Source organism: Pongo pygmaeus, chromosome 15 (genome assembly GCF_028885625.2).
Source record: "Pongo pygmaeus isolate AG05252 chromosome 15, NHGRI_mPonPyg2-v2.0_pri, whole genome shotgun sequence".
Taxonomy (NCBI): domain Eukaryota; kingdom Metazoa; phylum Chordata; class Mammalia; order Primates; family Hominidae; genus Pongo; species Pongo pygmaeus.
The window spans coordinates 102,616,781-102,634,202 of NC_072388.2; the positions used below are offsets into that span (position 1 = coordinate 102,616,781).

At 60.8% G+C, this 17,422-nt stretch overlaps 1 protein-coding gene across 4 annotated transcripts; it reads left to right on the forward strand.

Annotated features, from left to right (window-relative positions):
* The first annotated feature begins 832 nt into the window (after positions 1-832).
* On the forward strand, positions 833-17,277 carry TRMT61A (tRNA methyltransferase 61A). Of its 4 annotated transcripts, XR_010123639.1 has the most exons (6): positions 833-5,906; positions 6,622-6,981; positions 9,256-9,522; positions 11,217-11,551; positions 12,015-12,239; positions 13,755-17,277. XR_010123639.1 is itself a non-coding variant. In XM_054449388.2 (4 exons), exons 1-4 carry the CDS (start codon positions 5,711-5,713, stop codon positions 11,486-11,488), a joined length of 1,095 nt encoding a protein of 364 aa, XP_054305363.2. In that variant the 5' UTR covers positions 834-5,710; the 3' UTR covers positions 11,489-12,700. The 4 variants fall into 4 exon arrangements, 1 of the variants encoding a protein (XP_054305363.2); XR_008493758.2 differs by lacking the exon at positions 13,755-17,277 and having other exon boundaries at positions 12,015-12,700; XR_010123638.1 differs by having other exon boundaries at positions 834-5,906; positions 11,217-12,239.
* The last annotated feature ends 145 nt before the right edge of the window (positions 17,278-17,422 follow it).

A 17,422-nucleotide genomic window follows, 5' to 3' on the forward strand; every position in this document is an offset into this window, starting at 1 on the left:
GATCCTGGTGCAAAGCGAAGGCGCGCAGGAGGCGCAGTCTGGCTGCGGCCCAGCCCGGGGGCACCCGTGGTGCCCTGACCTTGGACAAGTCCTGGGTCTTGGGGGGATGCGAGCCAGAAACCACGGGGACGCTGTGGCCTTAAGAGGCCGCTGGCAAGTGCAGCCTCGGAATTTCCAGACCCCAACCCTGGGCCCTCTTCGCAGGGGACAAGTTTACCCGACCCCCAAAGGCAGTCCCCGGAGACTTCAGGCAAAGATGGGAGGAAACGCTAATAAACAATAAGCATAAGTGCGATTAAAAAAAAAATTAAAAAAAAAACTCATCTCACGAATAACCAGAATCATGCAAATTAAGCAGTGACTCCACCTGTCCCTACCCCCAACACTCCCACATCGACCCCAGCCAGTGCTGGCTTAGAGTGGGAATGCGGGAAGACAGGCGTCCACACGCTGCCTGCAACTTAAATTTCTGCATGCTTTTTGCAAGATAATTTGGCAGAATATATTAACATTAACAATGTTCGAACTCCGTGACCCAGCAATCTCCCCTTCTAGGAATGCAGCCCTTAGAAAGGATGTCTCAGTTCTCTCCACTAATGGACCAAGAGATCTGTGGAGGGAAAAACAAACACATCTGGATACAACCCAATGCCCATTAGGCAGGAGTGGCCAAGGGTAGGAAGGCATCTGCTTGCTGTGGAATATTATGCAGCTGTTAAGAGGGGGAAGTGAAGTATGTGGGGTTAATATCCATCAAGCACCCTCATCCGTTGCTCTGTGAATAAAGCAAGGAAGGGGGGTACCCTTATCTGTGGGTATATTTGATACAAATCCCTCCAGCAGTGGCACAATTAGCACCTGCCCGGTGCCAACCACTGGGGATACAGCACACAGCAAGGTACACAGCGCCTGCTGCTGGAGGAAGACTGGCCATGAGCCAGCAGCCCAACAAACCAGATGACATCAGATCAGTGCTGCTGGGGTCAGGGGGACACAGAGCAGTGGAGTTCCAGGTATAAGGGACCCCGAATAGGTGCCTCTGAGGAGAAGGCACCAGAGCCAAGGCCCAAAGGCAGGGGAAGCCTGTTCGCCTCTGCCTATGTGAGCATGGATGTGGGGGCCCTGTCTCCTATCTCATCCCCATGGTCACTGCAGAGGAGACACATGCCTCTTTGCTCCTTGGCATGCTTCGTCCTGTTCCAAGTCAGCATTTTTTAGACTTAATAAAACCAACCCATGTAAAAAGGCAAACGGCCCCTCTGGGCTGGCCAGACAGCAGGTGTCCCTTAAGCCTGGAATTCCTGCACTCTGTGCCCCATGCAGCCTCTTCCCCCAATTTTAGAAATTTCTGCAGCTGCCCACCTGCTACCCCACAAAGCCTGAAGGGCTTAAGTTTCTGTTTCTGGAAGGGATAGCTGCAGCCCCTGGAGGCAGACTTGGGGGAGGGAGAGACTTGGGGGCCATACTCAGGACTTCCTCTGTCTTCAGCATCTGCAGCTTCTCAGAAGGCCAACCCTCCCCTCTCTCACCCTCCTGGCTGAGAACCTAACCTGCTTCCCCAGGTCCCCCATGGGAAAGGACCCCCTTTCCCCTTTCCTGAAGGGGGCCAGCCCCCCCACACCTGTGGGTATTTCTCGTCAGGTGGGACGAGACTGAGAAAAGAAATAAGACACAAAGTATAGAGAAAGAACAGTGGGCCCAGGGGACCGGCGCTCAGCATATGGAGGACCCGCGCCGGCACTGGTCTCTGAGTTCCCTCAGTATTTATTGATTACTATTTCTACTATTTCAGTGAGGGGGATGTGGCAGGACTATAGGGTAATGGTGGGGAGAGGGTCAGCAGGAAAACATGTGAGCAAAGGACTCTGTGTCATAAATCAGTTTAAGGAAAGGTGCTGTGGCTCGATGTGCACGTAGGCCAGATTTATGTTTGACTTTACACAAACCTCTCAGCGCAGTAAAGAGCAGTATTGCCACCAGCATGTCTCATCTCCAGCCATAAGGCGGTTTTCTCCTATCTCAGTAAATAGAATGTACGATCGGGTTTTACACCAAGACATTCCATTCCCAGGGAGGAGCAGGAGACAGATGCCTTCCTCTTATCTCAACTGCAAAGAGGCCTTCCTCTTTCACTAATCCTCCTCAGCACAGACCCTTTACGGGTGTCGGGCTGGGGGACGGTCAGGTCTTTCCCTTGCCACGAGGCCATATCTCAGGCTGTCTCACTGGAGGGAAACCTTGGACAATACCCAGGCTTTCTTAGGCAGAGGTCCCTGGGGCCTTCCACAGTGTATTGTGTCCCTAGGTACTTGAGACTGGAGAATGGCGATGGCTTTTACCAAGCACACTGCCTGCAAACACATTTTTAACACAGCATACCCTGCACAGCCCTAAATCCATTAAACCTTGAGTCAACACAGCACATGTTTTTGCGAGCACAGGGCTGGGGCTAGGGTTACAGATTAACAGCATCTCAAGGCAGAAGATTTTTCTTAGTACAGAACAAAATGGAGTTTCTTATGTCTACTTCTTTCTACACAGACACAGTAGCAGTCTGATCTCTTTCTTTCCCCTACACTTTCCTTCCACAGGCAAGGTCAGAACTGCAGATATGAGGTCCAGAGGGCAGGGCTGCCTACAGCAAGCAGTGAGCCTGGCACTGCGGCGGCTCCGGCCTGGGGCCGCTGGCAACCCTCAGCTTTCTGAGGTGGGTGTTTTTGTCCCCAGTGTGCAGAAAGAAGATCATTTTATTTTTGTTTTTATTCTGTTGAGACAGGGATCTTGCTGTGTTGGCCAGGCTGGCCTCAATGTGCAGATAGATCAGAAGTTGGGTGACAGAGGTGTCCAGTCATGGGCCCAGCAATCCTTCCACCGTCCCAGAGCGCTGGCCCTGTGCTAGCCTGCCTGGGGCAGACCGACAGTGTAGGGGGACCAGGCAGCTGTGACGGGGACAGCAGCAGCAGATAACAGTGGGGAGGTGGCCTTCAGACCCAAATGTCAGGGTGAGACCCCCCAGGCAGGGGCTGATTGGGAGTCTTAGTGGCCCCCAGAGCAGGTGCACAAGGGGAGGGGCTTGGAAGGTGCCAGCCTCCCCTCCAGCTGACCTCCCCTGTCCACAGCCCCTGCTCTCCCCGGGGCCCACAGGGGCTGCTTTGGCAGCATCCAGGCAGGAGGCTGCATGACGTTACCAGGCCAGTGTTTGGTCCAGGTTCCTCAGAAATCACACCTGGTTACACAAGAACCACTGGGCCTGGAGGGGGCTTCAAAGGAGGCCCAGGTCTTTTATCCACAGAACATGACCCAGTTCAGCAGGTCAGGCACAGGACAGACTCCAGGCAGGGCACTGGACTCTATCCTTGTAGTCTGCTCCTCTGCAGAGTGCAGCCGGAGGCAGCATTGCTTCTTCCCAGTGCCCTGCCCCTGAGTTCAGCAGAGCCCGAAGAGGAAGTGGGCTGAGGTCAGGAGAGGGACAGGGGCTGACTGGGGTTCACAGAGCACAGTGGGGTAGGAGGCTGTGCTGCTCAGAGGGGAGGGACTGCAGTCACGTGGTCCCTGCCAGGGATTTGGGCAGAGCAGCCTCCCCAGTGGGCATCCTTCCTGCCTGTTCCCACCTTTCTTCAAATCGGCCATTGGTTCTCTGAAGCCGGTTTACTGGCTTTAATTCTTAATTAAGAGATAGGGTCTTGCTATGTTGTCCAGGCGGAACTCCAACTCCTGGCCTCAAGCAGTCTTCCCTCCTCAGCCTCCTCAGTGCTGAGCTTTGTGGGTTTATTAGCTTTAAATCCTAATCCCACTTTGACCTCACTGGCTGTGACTTCAGGCAACAAACTCTCTGAGTTTCAGTTTCCCCATCTGTAAAGTGTTCCCTCCCTCCTAGGATCCTGGGGAGAATTCAATGAGATGGCACAGCTGGGTATATACAGCATCAGCTTTTGTTAGGGGAGCCCCAATACAAACTCTGCACAGGGAATCATCAGCTGAGGTAGGGGGTGTTGGTTCTGCTTGAGGACTCAGGCTGGGGACTGGGGCAGGCTCAGATGGAGCAGGTGGGCAGGGCTGAGGAGGCTGCCTGGAGGAAGGGGCACTGGAGGAGTTGACCAGCCAGTAATAGACAGACAGGCAAGAGGGAAGTCGGAACCAAGGGAAACCACCGCCGAGTCACCAAGTCCTACCTTAGGCCCTTATAGGCACCCGGCCCTGACTCCACACCAACCACAGCTGAGAGGCTGTGGAAGAGAAACCCAAGAGAAGTGGAAAGTCAGAATCCCCCAGGGGAGAAATTAGGGGGTGACTCAGGTGGGTGCATCATCAAGGGAGAGAAGCATCCGCTGGAATACAGGTTGGGGAGCTGTGGATGGGGCTGGGTTGTTTCAACGTTGAGAGTAGAAGGCAGGGAGGCCATAAGGCAGAAGTAGAGGCAGCTGGTGGCCAGCATGGTGGCCCCACAGGGACAGGAACCCACAGAGAGTGGGAGGCCACGGAAGGCCTCTCACCAGCTTACTCCTGGGGGCTCTCGGCCACAGCTAGGGCAGGGACACAGAGGGGCTGAGGTTGGACCCCTAGGTTTCCATGATGGACCCTGAGAAGCCAATGCAAGGGCCACAAACACCCTGGCCTGGCCTGCCCCAGACGCAAGAGTTGAGAGTGCTCTACGGGCTGCCAGGGCTCCAGAGGGGAGCTCGCTCTGCAGGAGCCTGGCCACCTCATTTTACCAGGCTGGACTGGCTGAGTGACTGGGGAGGGTGCCCTAGGGTCATTGCTAACTGGCTTGGGTTCGGGCGCAAGCTAAACCCTAGGCTGGGAAGGGGGGTCTCTGTTCCTTTCCAAGCTCTGGTCCTGAGAGCTAAGAGCTGGAGGAAGAAAATCCGTGTCCCCTGCCCCCGCTCCCCTGCACACACACTCCACAGAGGAGCCAGCTGGGAATGGTGTTGCTGAGACAGAACACCACTCCCGCTTCCCTTTTCTACCCATCTTCCAGCAGCACCTCCTCCAGTCTCCTGCTCAAGCTCCTCACCAGACCCAAAAGTGGGCCCAAGTCATCCAGTTCTCATTATGCCTTGGTTCCCAGGAGGGGACACAGGACCCCCACTCCCTCCTAGAAGCAGCTCTGCACTCAGGAGAACGTGTCCCCGTCGGGGGAGGCAAGGCCTGGGCGGAAGGCCACTTCTGCAGACTTTTGCAGGCCCCCATCTGCTGCACAGAGCTCTGGCTGACCCTAGCCCAAGCCTTCTGTAACCGCCCCTTGACCTGCGATTCCTTTTCTGGAATTCATCTTAGGGCCCAGTCAGGGGTGTTCCCAGAGCAGTCTGCAATAACAAAATGTCTATGGCAAAGTGTCCTCATAGAGGACTGGGCAGTGAGCCACGGGCCAGCCCTCTGGTGAACCCCCAGAGGCTGTCAAAGGGGTCCGGGACAGCAGTGACAGCCAGGCCTTGGCTGCTGCCGCCCTTCAAATGTGCCTGGGTGCGACGGCAACCCGCGGCCGGCGTGGCGGGGGGACCTTTTGTTTGTTTGTTATTTGTAGAGATGGTGGGGTCTCACTACGTTTCCCGGGCTGGTCTCGAACTCTTCAGCTCAGAAGAACCTCCCGCCTCGGCCTCCCAAAGCGCGGGATCACCGGCGAGAGCCACCGCGCCGGCCGGCCGCCATATGGATTTTGTCCAGTCTTTCGATCTTCCAGCGACCAGCAAGTGTAAACAGAGCAGCTCACATGAGGGAAGAAGTCGCCCAGGAAACGTCCTCTGGGAGGGGCGGGAAGGGCAGCCTGGCGTTCCCAGGATCCCGTGCGCGGAGGGGGCGAGGCGGGGCGCGACGTCATCAGCGGGCGCGGAGCCGGAAGTGTTGTGGCCGCCGCCGCCGCGCGTCGCGGAGGCACGTGTGGAGCCCCGGCAGCGGGAGCGTCGCAGGTGAGACTCCGCGGGGCCCAGGGTGGCAGGGCGCGGGTGAGGGTGGCCCGGGCCGGGCACGGCGCTCAGGGCCTGTTCCTCCAGCCTCGCATGGGCGCCCCCCACCGGCCCGGCCTGGCCCCTTGCTGCCTCTGCACCGGCTGGGCGGTGTTTGCGTGGACGGCCAGCTCCGCGTCCCCAGCCCCTTCCTGGGGAGCCCTGACTCCTCTGTCATACCCCGCCACCCGCACACCCAGGGGAGCCCTTACTCCTCTATCATGCCCTGCCACCCAGCCCCCGTGGGGGAGACTGGGGCGAGGAATCAAGCCTGGCTTGGAGGTGACCTCATTGGCCATTTGCCTCTCCCCCGCCGGTGGACACCTCGCAAAGGCGCTTCCTTATCTCACATCTTGGGAGTGGGAGTCAAGCTCCTGGAGGAGGGTGATGGGAGGGTCGGGTCCTCACTCCGGGAATCCTTGGGACCGACCTCCGCCATTGCCAAGCCTCAGTCTCTTCATCTCTGATTTAGGCTCATAGTCCCTGTCTCTTGTCCCAGACCAAGAAAGGCTTCAGAGGCCAGGCCAGAGTGCAGCGCTATTGGGCTCCCTGTCAGGCAGTGGCAGAGGCTGAGCTAGCCACACCCCGCCCATGCCCACTGCTGGGATGTAGGGCTCGAAGCCTTCTACCTAGACCCCTGCCTCCTGACTTGCTCATGCCTACACACACCCCTCCCCAGGTCCTTGGCCCTTGCCAGACATTAGCACCATGAGCTTCGTGGCATATGAGGAGCTGATCAAGGAGGGTGACACGGCCATCCTGTCACTGGGTCATGGTGCAATGGTGGCAGTGCGTGTGCAGCGTGGGGCACAGACCCAGACCCGGCATGGTGTCCTGCGGCACTCAGTTGACCTTATCGGCCGCCCCTTCGGCTCCAAGGTGACGTGCGGCCGAGGTGGCTGGGTGTATGTGCTGCACCCCACGCCCGAGCTCTGGACGCTGAACCTGCCGCACCGCACGCAGATCCTCTACTCCACAGACATCGCCCTCATCACCATGATGTTGGAGCTTCGGCCCGGCTCTGTGGTCTGTGAGTCTGGTGAGTTCCTCAGGCTGCCTCAGTTTAACTCAGAAATTGACACAAAGGTGGAGGTCAGAGCTTCCAGCCTGCCCTTCCTACAGACAGATGTGGCTCCTCAGTTTCTATTTTCACATCTTTCCGGGATACTGACAGCAGGGAGTGAAGGTGGAGGCAAGGAAGCCCATTAGGAGGCTGGTGCTGTAATTGGAGTGAGAGGTGGTGGGAAATGGACCAGGGGGAGCTGGGGAGGACTGGTGCTCTAGTGAGGGTCCTGCTTGCCTTGGTGGGGCGTGGCCAGCTTGATGCTTGGCGCTGTCCTAGGTACTGACCGTCAACCTCTAGTCCTCTGTGCTGATGGTGAAGCAGAGAGAGTTGCCCTTTCTGGAAAGAGGCCAGGGCTACCCCGAGGAGCTCCCTGTAGGTGGGGAGCCTTCCCCATCCTCATCCATGATCAGATCCTCACCTGCTACCAATGAACGTGAGCACCATTGTTGTTGAGTCCAGGGCCTGGGCTGTGGGAATCCCTGCACGCATACAGGTGCTGGGGCCGCCCAGTGTGGCGATTGAAGCCAAGATTGGCCCCAGGCCCTGATGCATCTAGGTTGTTGGTGGCGTGTTCCTCGTGGGCAGGAGAGCTAGGGTCCAGGTTCACGAAGAGTGCCTAGCACTGCCATGCTGGCTTTCTGAGGGCTGCAGGTCACCGTGTCCCTCCCTGGGGTGTCTGGGTGGGAGGCGTGGAGAGCAGGACTTAGCCAACCCCATCAGCTGCTGCTCCTGTGCATCCTGTGGTGGGTGCTGGCCTCTCCACCCCGCCCCACTCTCGCGAGAGAGCTCAATCAAGCAGCACCTTCTCCTGGCCTCCTCAGATATGCCAGGTCCCCTCCTAGGAACCGTGAACAAGAGAAACCAGGTTCCTGCCCTCGAGGAGGGGGACACAGCCTAGGTGAGCATCTCAGTGCCGCTGGTCGCTGTGAAGCTTGTGACACAGGGCTGCGTGTCTGAGGGGGACCCAGAGTGGGGTCCCTCCAGCTAGGCCAGGCAGGGAAGACCTCTCTGAGGAGGGGACATTTGAGTTGAACATAATGAGGAGGGACCTACAAAGAGCCAAGGGACAGCTCTGCACCAAGGAGGAGTCGTGCCGAGGCCCTGCAGTTGCAGCATGCTGCCGAGTCAGGCTCAGTGGGGGAGGCAGAGGGGCTGGGAGTGAGGTCGGAGGGGAAGCGAGCTCCACCCTGGAGGCCAACAAGTCTGACTTGCTCCTTAGTGGGAAGGGGGCATGGCCAGGCTTTGCAGAGGGGAGAGGCAGCAGGCTGGGGGCACCCAGGGGAGGGGCTGGACAGGTGGGGAGAGGGGCTGGCCCCTGAAAAGAATGTGGGAGGTGGCAGGACGTGGGATGGGTTAGAGGGAGTGGAGGCACCTTCATGGGTCTGCCCCAAGCGCTTGCGATGCTCAGCGCTATTTGGGTTCAAGGGATGGGTGGCAAGTGTGCATTGGCTGCTCTAGCAGGAGTCTGGAGTGGAGGGGCCTGGGGATGGGAGTGGCATCAGGTAGATGGCCCCTGAAGCTGGAGCGGGAGGAGGGACACAAGCCTTGGCCCTTTCCAGAGGACAGGAAGTCAAGCAGAGGGGCCATCCTGAGGGAAGCTGGGGAGGGAAGCTGGGGGCAGGTGCGCTCGGGAGGACTGGGGCCGTGTGGCTGGTGGCCAGCCCCTGCGTCTTGAGTCCAACCAGGCCAGGGCAGAGCCCCAGCCCCTGTGTGGTGGGGGCAGGTTTGGGCAGGCTTGGTGGGGGTGGGCTGTCTCAAGGGGACCAAGGAGCTTCTGGGGAGAGGTGGGCATGAGGACCAGCAGGGTGGGCCACTGTTGACGGGGATTGAGGAAGGGATTGACCATGCATGGAAGGAGACAGGACTGAGTGATGGGATGGCCTCCCTGTCCCCCTTGCACAGATTTCCCTGGAGGCTCCAGGCAGCTGGGCTGCTCTCATTCCCTATGCCTGCGCTAGGCGGGATAGGGCAGGGTTGCCACTGGCCTCGCCTGTGCCCACAACAGACAGCACGGCATACACAGCCTGTCAACCCCAGCTCACCCCTAGACAGGGTGCCCAACCCAGGGCTAGCCCGGGGCTTTAGGCAGCCAGGACCACACAGCCCTGGAGTGACACCCACCTGTAGCCTGGGGTCCTCCCAAGCCCTGTGTGGGTCTCCAGGGTGAGGTGGGGGTTGTTTCCTGGGAGGCTGTGGGTCCCGAGCAGTCCCAACTGATGCCTTGCCCATCCCATCTTGTCCTGCCAGGCACCGGCAGTGGCTCTGTGTCCCACGCCATCATCCGCACCATTGCACCCACGGGCCACCTGCACACGGTGGAGTTCCACCAGCAGCGGGCAGAGAAGGCCCGGGAGGAGTTCCAGGAGCACCGTGTGGGCCGCTGGGTGACTGTGCGCACCCAGGACGTGTGCTGCAGTGGCTTTGGCGTGAGCCACGTGGCCGACGCCGTCTTCCTGGACATCCCGTCACCCTGGGAGGCCGTGGGCCACGCCTGGGACGCCCTCAAGGTCGAAGGTGCATCAGGGGTTCCGGGAGAGGTACAGCCTGGGCAAGGGTGGGGCAAGGGTGCAGGACTGAGCTCCTGGGATCTCAGAGGGGTCCAGAGACCAAACCACGGCTTGGCAGTGGCCAGGCCAGGGCCCCGCTTTGGCCTGAGGTGAGGAGTGGGTCAGGCTGGCCAGGGGAGGCAGAGCTGGGGAGGATGGGCCCCGGCTGGGCCCTGCTCCTGGTCTCTGGCCTCTCCCAACCCCCCGATGGAGGAAGGTGGCAGCGCCACCCAAGTGCAGGGCAGGCCCGGCCGGAGGGGTCTGGAATTCCCCCCCTGCTGTTTCCCAAAGTCTCTCCTCCCCCAGGCTCTGGAGCCCAGGGAGCTGGCCCCTTTTAGGGAAGATGCTGGGTGTGGAGGCGGGGCAGCCCTGGGGAAGGTCGGGCCTCAAGCCAGGGAGGTGGCTGGGAGGCCCAGGGTTTTTCCCTTTTCTGGAGAAGGAGCGGCTCAGGCAGCAGGGGCCCCTTCCTTCTTCCCGGCTGAGAGTTGCATTCTGAGAGGGTGGAGGGTGGGGGTGCTGGGCGCCCCACCCCACCTCAAAGATGAGCCGAGGCCTGGTGCGAACAGCAAGGCTGTGGCCAGGGGTCCCCTGCTGGCTCTGGCCCAGCCCTGACTCCTGGGTCCTGGTCTCTGCTGAGGTGGGTAGCTGTGGGGATCTCCACGCCCTGCCTCCTAGGCTCCCGGCTCTGGGTACACTTCTGGGCCTGGACCAAAGTCCCAGGGAGGCTGAACCCGGCAGAGCCTCCTCTGAGGCCCACCTGCTGCCTTTGTGACTCCTTCCTCTAGAGTGGAACCCGCGCCTGCCTCTGGGACCTGTCCCTTTCCCTGCGAGCTCCCCCTTCTGGGTCCAAAGGCTCCTGGCTCATTCATGGGCCCAGCATCTCTTGCCGGCCACGGGAGCCCGCTGGGGAGGGTGCGGCGTGCTCAGCCTCTGTGCCCTGTCTAGGCTGTTGTCACACAGAAGGTGCCTCCTCTAACCCCGAACCTCCCGGCGGCCCCATTTTCGGGTACAGCTGAGGGGACCAAGCCTCAGGGACGTTTGAGGACACTTGCCTGGGCCACATACCTCTACCCGGCCCTGGCTTCCCCAGGTCCTCCCTGCCAGGACAGGGACCTGGGCTGGGTTCTCATTCACTGCGGGCCAGGCCGAGTGAAGCCCACGGCTGCCCTGGTGAGAGGCGGCAGGGAGGGGCTGTCATGCTCGGGCTCTGCTTCGAGTAGGCGCCTCCTGTTCCCGGGAGCAGCGACAGCCTCTAATTTCCTGTGACAGCAGCGTCCCCCGCACCACCCCGGGCTGCCGTGCTGTCAGAGCTGCTCCGGGCCCAGCGCTCCAGTAGCCCTGTGGAAGGCAGGAGAGCGGTGCCCGCTGTGGGCCAAGTGAGACGATGGCAGCGCGGGCTTGAGCCGGTGCCTGGCACATGGGAGGGCCTGGCGTGGCTAAACTGGGTGACATGAACAGCGGCGCCAGGCCTCATGGTGGGCTGTCAGTTGAGGGCCAGGCCCCTCTGCCCTGCAGTCCCAGCTCTCTGGAGAGCTTGCAGTGTGTGTTGGGGCTGTCTTAGGCTGGCCTCAGACCCTAGGGTGGGAGTCCAGGGATGCTAGGGCCAGACAGGCCAGGCTCTGCCACCCCTGCCCTCTGACCCTCGGGTCCTGTTTCCCACAGGCGGGCGCTTCTGCTCCTTCTCGCCGTGCATCGAGCAGGTGCAACGCACGTGCCAGGCACTGGCAGCATGCGGCTTCTCAGAGCTGAGCACCCTGGAGGTGCTGCCACAGGTCTACAACGTGCGCACTGTCAGCCTGCCACCGCCCGACCTGGGCACGGGCACAGATGGCCCTGCCGGCTCTGACACCAGCCCCTTCCGCAGCGGCACGCCCATGAAGGAGGCCGTGGGCCACACCGGCTACCTGACCTTCGCCACCAAGACCCCAGGCTAGGGGGCCACTGCCCAGGGCACCAGGGAGCTGGGAGCACCGAAGGGCTGGGCAGGGAGGCCAGAGGCACGTTATATGGTCAGCGATGCCTGCCAGACACAGACGGTGGGGCGGGGCTTGGGGGCCTCCTGGGTGGCCAGAGTGGGACGGCAGCAAGGGCGGCTGTGATGGAGGAGCAGTGCTGGGGCTGGGCCTCAGCCATTCCTGTCCAGCCCTGCGGCCCATCCCAGCTGCTGTTTGTTGCCAATATGAAGTATCCACTGCCACAGCCTCCCCTGGGTGTTGAAGCCAAAGGGTGCAGGTGGGGGAGTCTGACCCCCTCCCAGGTGGGCCTAAGCAGGAGGGGGTGGAGGAGGGAGGGGGCATTGTCCCTGAGGCCACGCTGCATCTGACCCCTGGGCCCCCACGGCCCTGGCTGCCCCACGGGGCCTGAGACCATCTTGTGCTTCTCCAGTCCCCGGGCCGAGGCTCCAGCCTTGGCCAGAAGCTGGGGTGAGCTGACCCAGAATCCCTGCCCTGCTCTCCCCAGCCCTAGGAGACCAGGCCAGCCCAGGAACCAGGGAGGTGACCCTGCTCTCTGGCCTCCAGGCTGATGTCACAGCACTGGGCTCAGCCCAGGCCTGCGTCCACTCATGTCCAAGAGGCGGGGCATCCCCCACCCAGCCAGAGCCCCTTGACATGGGCTGCACTCGCTGAGGCCAGGCAGCGCTGCGGAGAGGAGCGGCAGAGTGGGTTGTCTGCCGCAGGCGACCAGGCAAGTGTGTCGGGGCTGGGGTGTGAATGCCAGCCTGTGAGTCCCGGAACTGTGTGGGCACCCCTACCCCTCACAGAAGCCAAGGTCCCCTGCACGGGGATGACGGTGTGGGGTGGGGGAGGTGCATCCAGGACACCACCCAGGGACAGTGCCTATGTGATCACCTCTTAAAGGCTAAGCTTAGGGGCATTTCCCAAAGCGGGGACAGAGGGTAGGACGCCCAGGCTGGGGGCTCTCCTCGCCCGCCCTGGTGTGTGACAGCCTCAAGGAAGGACCAGTGCCTGTGTCAGCCGTGGGGCCCTTGGAGCTGCCGCTGGTGCCTAGGGGGCCTGGGTTTCTGCCCAGGCAGCCAGCGGCTGTTGGGAGCCTCCATTTCCCCTGTGCTGGGGGCCTTGAGTGCTGAGCTAGCAGGAGCCTGGCCCCAAGTGTGAGTGATGAGCAATAAATGTGCTGTCCCCCTCTGTTCTGAGTGATCCCTAGCAGCCAAGGCCACCCCCAGCTGCTGTCTAGGCCAGCCCTGCCTGCGCTCTGCCCCTGGTCCCTGCTCCTCCCTGTCCTGGTTTGGCATGATGGGCACTCCAGTCTCCAGGACAAAGGGGCAAATGTGTGGCCACCCCCATCTGGCTGCAGAAAAGGCCACTTCTTCCTGGGGTTGGGGTGGTCCAGGAGTGCTGGGCCTTCTTCCACAGCCCTGGGCTGGAATTCAGTGTGGCTGCCTCGGTTACTTGTATGCGCCCCTGAAGGAAGGGTCCACCCCAGGCCGCCTGGTCCCTGCGAAGTGTCACACTGTGGGTCACCGGGGGCTGTGGCTAATGTGGTCCAGGAGGCCTGTGTCCCTGAGAGTTGCTCAGCCCTGCTCCAAGGGCTTGTCCTCTCCTTCCAGGACCCAGCTTCCCTTCTAACTTTGTTCCTCACCTGGGGCACAGAGGAGGGGCCCCCAGTCAGGTTCAACATGGAAGTGGGTGACCCTAATGCCAGGAGCTTTGGGGTCACGCCGTCCCTGGGGTGTCATGAACTGGGTGACGCACACCCCTGAGATCTCAGTTCCCCCAAGCCTGCCCTGCCCCTCCTGGCCACAGCAAAGGCCTGCATGGTGTCTGATGGGTGAACACCGAGAGGTGTTTCTTTGAGGTGCAGCTCCATGGTTTATAGGACACGTAGGCCTCAGGCACCGTAGGGTCCAGGTTGTGCCCATTTTCCAGCTGGGGCTGGTTGCCCAGGTGGCGCCCCTGGGTGAGTCACCAGGGTCCGCACATGGAGAGCGGGAGGTCCCAGCCCACCCTTAGTTGTCACATGGGACAGAGTCGCTGTCTCAATCCCCTCGGCCCTGCTGCTCTGCCCTGTACACAGGCCCCCGTGATGACCTTGAGCCTCCAGGCATCCAACCCCACTGTATAGCCCTCTAGACCCAGCTGGGCCTCACCCCACTCCCTCAGCTTGGATCCTCACCTGGCCTTGAGCCAGCATTAAAATCCTATATGTCCTTCAAGACCCCTTCAAATGTCCTCTTCCCAGCATGTTCCCCAGACCATCTAATGCCCAGGCGGGAGAGTCCTGCACACCATGGCCTGAAGGAGTCCCCATAGCAGAGGAGCAGAAAGAAGGCAAGCAGCACCCCAGTTCCGTGATGGGAAGCCTGACTTTCAGAGGTAGGGCTGAGCCCATGGCCGTGAGTGACCGATGAGCAGGCCCAGATGGTCAGCTTGAGTCAGCAGCACGGGCTCGTCATGGGGCAAGGATTCACCGGAAATGCCCTGCCTGGCCCAGTGTGTACTCGCCTGGGGCCCTCAGATTTTCCCTGGAAATTCCTCCCCCGTCGCCCTGCTGTCCTGCACTGAGACAGTGGCACATGACTCCCGGCTGCCCAAGCCCTGGAAGGTCCCAGACCCTGGCCCTGACTCACCTGCTTGGAGGGTCCCAGTCCTGGGTACTGCCCTAGAGCCGAGATTAGAGTAGCCCTCCCTCAGGAAGCCCCGGGGTGTCAGCTGCTCCTGGGCCTCAGTCTGCCCGACCCATGCCTGCCTCAAGGCCCAGCCCCTCACCCAAGAGCCCCAGAGGCCTGGGCCCGACCTGGGCTGCACCGGTGGGGACCAGGGCAGGGTTTCTGGGTGGGTGGAGGGCAGCAGGCCGGTGGGGGCACACCCTGTCTAGCAGAATGTGATGAGGCAGGGTTGCTCCTGAGGGCCCAAGAGGCCCTCACCCCTGCAGTCTAGGTCTGGGGCTGTCCCCCCAACTCCCCCTTGTCTGCCTCCATTGCGGCTTTGCTCTCTCCACCCATAACCTCTGGGCCAGAAGATGGAGGGTAGGTGGGCTGCCAGGGGACCCGAGTCCCCCAACAGTCCACTGCACAGGTAGGGAAACTGAGGCACAGAGATGCAACTCCGGAATCCTGGCCATAAGTGGTTCCCCAGTGCATGACCCTAGAGGGCAGAGAGTGTTCAGGCAGTCCTGGAAGTTTCCTCAGAAAAGGAGACACCTGTGCAGGTAGACATTGGAGAAGGACTGGCAAGTCGTGCAGGTGGGGTGGGTGGTGCCCCAGAAGCAGTGGATGGAGAGGGTGCACCTTCAGCCTCTGGGCTGGCAAGTGCCATTTCCAAAGCTGCTCTAAGCAGAGTGGGCACTGAACTCAGTGCCCCCACAGCCCCAGGGCTGTTGGGCTCGCACGCCAGCCTGGAGGGGCGTTGAGCGAGAGGGTCCCCTGAGAGGGGCCTGGCTCCTGATACCCTCAGGAGGGAGTGAGCAACTGCCGGGCCTCGCGCCCTGTCCTCACCAGCCACAGAGGGTGGGCGCTGTCACCAGCATGCGTGGGTTGAGTGCCTCCCACGTGCCAGCCCGTGCCCATTCAGGATGCCCAGGCCTGCCCTTCGGGGCTCCCAGGAGCCAGACCCAGATCTGGGCACACAGTGCAGAGTGAGCTGTGGCTGCGGGAGCAGCGGTGGCCTGGACCGTGTGTGTGTGGCAGGTTTGGGTCGGTGTGGAGTGGGGGAGTGGACAGGCCTTTCTGTCCCGGGAGCTCGGCGCACTGCCCGCTCCTGGACACTGGAACTGAGCCTCGAGAGAAGTCGCTTCCCAAGGTGGCCAACGGGTTGGCAGCAGACAGGCTGGGTGCCGGGTGTGTGGACCCCGGAGCCAGCGAGTTGGGCCCTGCCCCCAGTGGGTCATCAGTGAGCAAGGAGGGGTACAGTGGGGCCAGCCTGCTGCCCTGCCCCAGCAGTGGCCTTGCCAGCCCATGGGCCCTCCCCACGCGGAGCCTCTGTGCCCAGGGGAGCCTGCGTGGCCCAGCCCGGCAGCCAGGACGAGGGCGTTTCAAAGTCAGGCCGCCTCCGAAGCAGTGGCGTTGGCGGGAGGGAATAACTCGCTCCCACCAGGCTGAGAATAGCTCAGAATTGGGTCACGCTCACCGAGATCTCCGGTCACAGCCTCCAGCCTTTGACAATAATCAGCTTTCTCCCCGACATCTGTCCCTTCAAAGAGGGGGCAGGCCGGTGCAGGCACTTCTAGAAGCAGCAAAGCAGAGGGGACAGGAGTGGGGAGGGGCGTCCGCACCTCCTGGCCCCTCATGGCAGATCCCCTCCCACCCACCCCATGCTCCCTTCCGTGCCTCAGGTCCCACCAGCTTCCCGCGCAGGGCCAGGTAGGGGAGCAAAGCATGGCAGTGCCCCCTGACAGATGAGGACACCGGCTGGGGGCTGCAGGGAGGGTGGCGCCTGTGCCTGGCCCTCCGGTGCTCTGCCAGCCATGCCCCTCAGCTCCTGAGACTTAGGGGCCTAGAATGCCACTGCCCCAAGCCGCCCTCCTCTCGCCCCTCCCGGTCTATCCTGGGCTCTTCTAACGTGGTTGAAGGGCATGGGTCAGAGCAAGCCGTTTTGCCCCGCCAGGCTTTTGGGGGCTTGTTTCCCCCAGCCCAGGACTTCACCCTGTGTCTTGTTTCCTATCCATTTTCCCGTGTTGGGCCCTCCTCGTCCCAGAGCAGCCTTGAGAGGGCTGAGGTGGGTGGTGTCACAGGCCCTCAGAGCCTGCATCTGTGCTGTCACCTGCGTATGCTGCCACCAGGTGGGTGCTGAAGCCATCCTCGTAGCAGCATAGTAGGTGCCTCCTGCACAGAGAGATAGATATGCCTACCACATGCCAGGCACGCTGATTTTGGTTCTTTAATCTTTTTTTTGGAGATGGAGTCTCGCTCTGTCACCCAGGCTGGAGTGCAGTAGCGCGATCTGGGCTCACTGCAAGTTCCGCCTCCCGGGTTCACGCCATTCTCCTGCCTCAGCCTCCTGAGTAGCTGGGACTACAGGTATCCACCACCTCGCCTGGCTAATTTTTTCTTTTTTTTTTTTTTTTTTTGTATTTTTAATAGAGATGGGGTTTCACCGTGTTAGCCAGTATGGTCTTGATCTCCTGACCTCGAGATCCGCCCACCTCGGCCTCCCAAAGTGCTGGGATCACAGGTGTGAGCCGCCGCGCCCAGCCAGTTCTTTAATCTTTAAAAACCCACAAGGCAGTTCTTCTCGTGTTCTAGGTGACACCATTGCTAAACTTTAGCCACAGGTATGTTCCTGAAGTGCCCGTGACACTAAGCATCTCAAGATGTGGCCCCTGGACCGGCCGGTCAGCGTCGTCCCCACCCCACCCCTGCTGAGCCGGAACTCCAAGGCAGGGCCCAGGGGGCCCCCTTTCCCCAAGCCTCCAGGTGGCTCTGGTACTCAAATTTGAGAATCACTGCTGGAAGACCCGGGAGTCTTGCAAACATTTTTTTTTATTTCTTAAATAAAAACCCCCTTTATTAACTGAAGCGGCAGCTCTCTGGCAGCTTCCTGCAAGCAGCTGGTTGATCCTCTGAGGCTGCACTGTCAGTTGCAGCTCAGTTTCACCCGGTGTGGCTGGACTGTCTGCTTCTGAGCCCCAGACCCTGTCGCTCCCTGCTGCTCCACTGCGAATGCCCTCGTGCTCCCAGAGAGAAACTGAGGCAGCAACAGCAGGTCGCTGTGCGCAGACCCTGTTGGGCCCCAATTTGAATAAACCAAATGTCTTTTACAAAATAGGACAGTTGGGAAGTTTGAAGCTTGAGTGGCTGTTTTGTGAGTTTAAGGAGTGACCACATTTGCGGGCATGCTGACAAAGTGCTGGGGAATGACAGGGTGGCTGAGATCCAACTCTGAATAACAGGGTTGGGGAGGAAGGGGAGT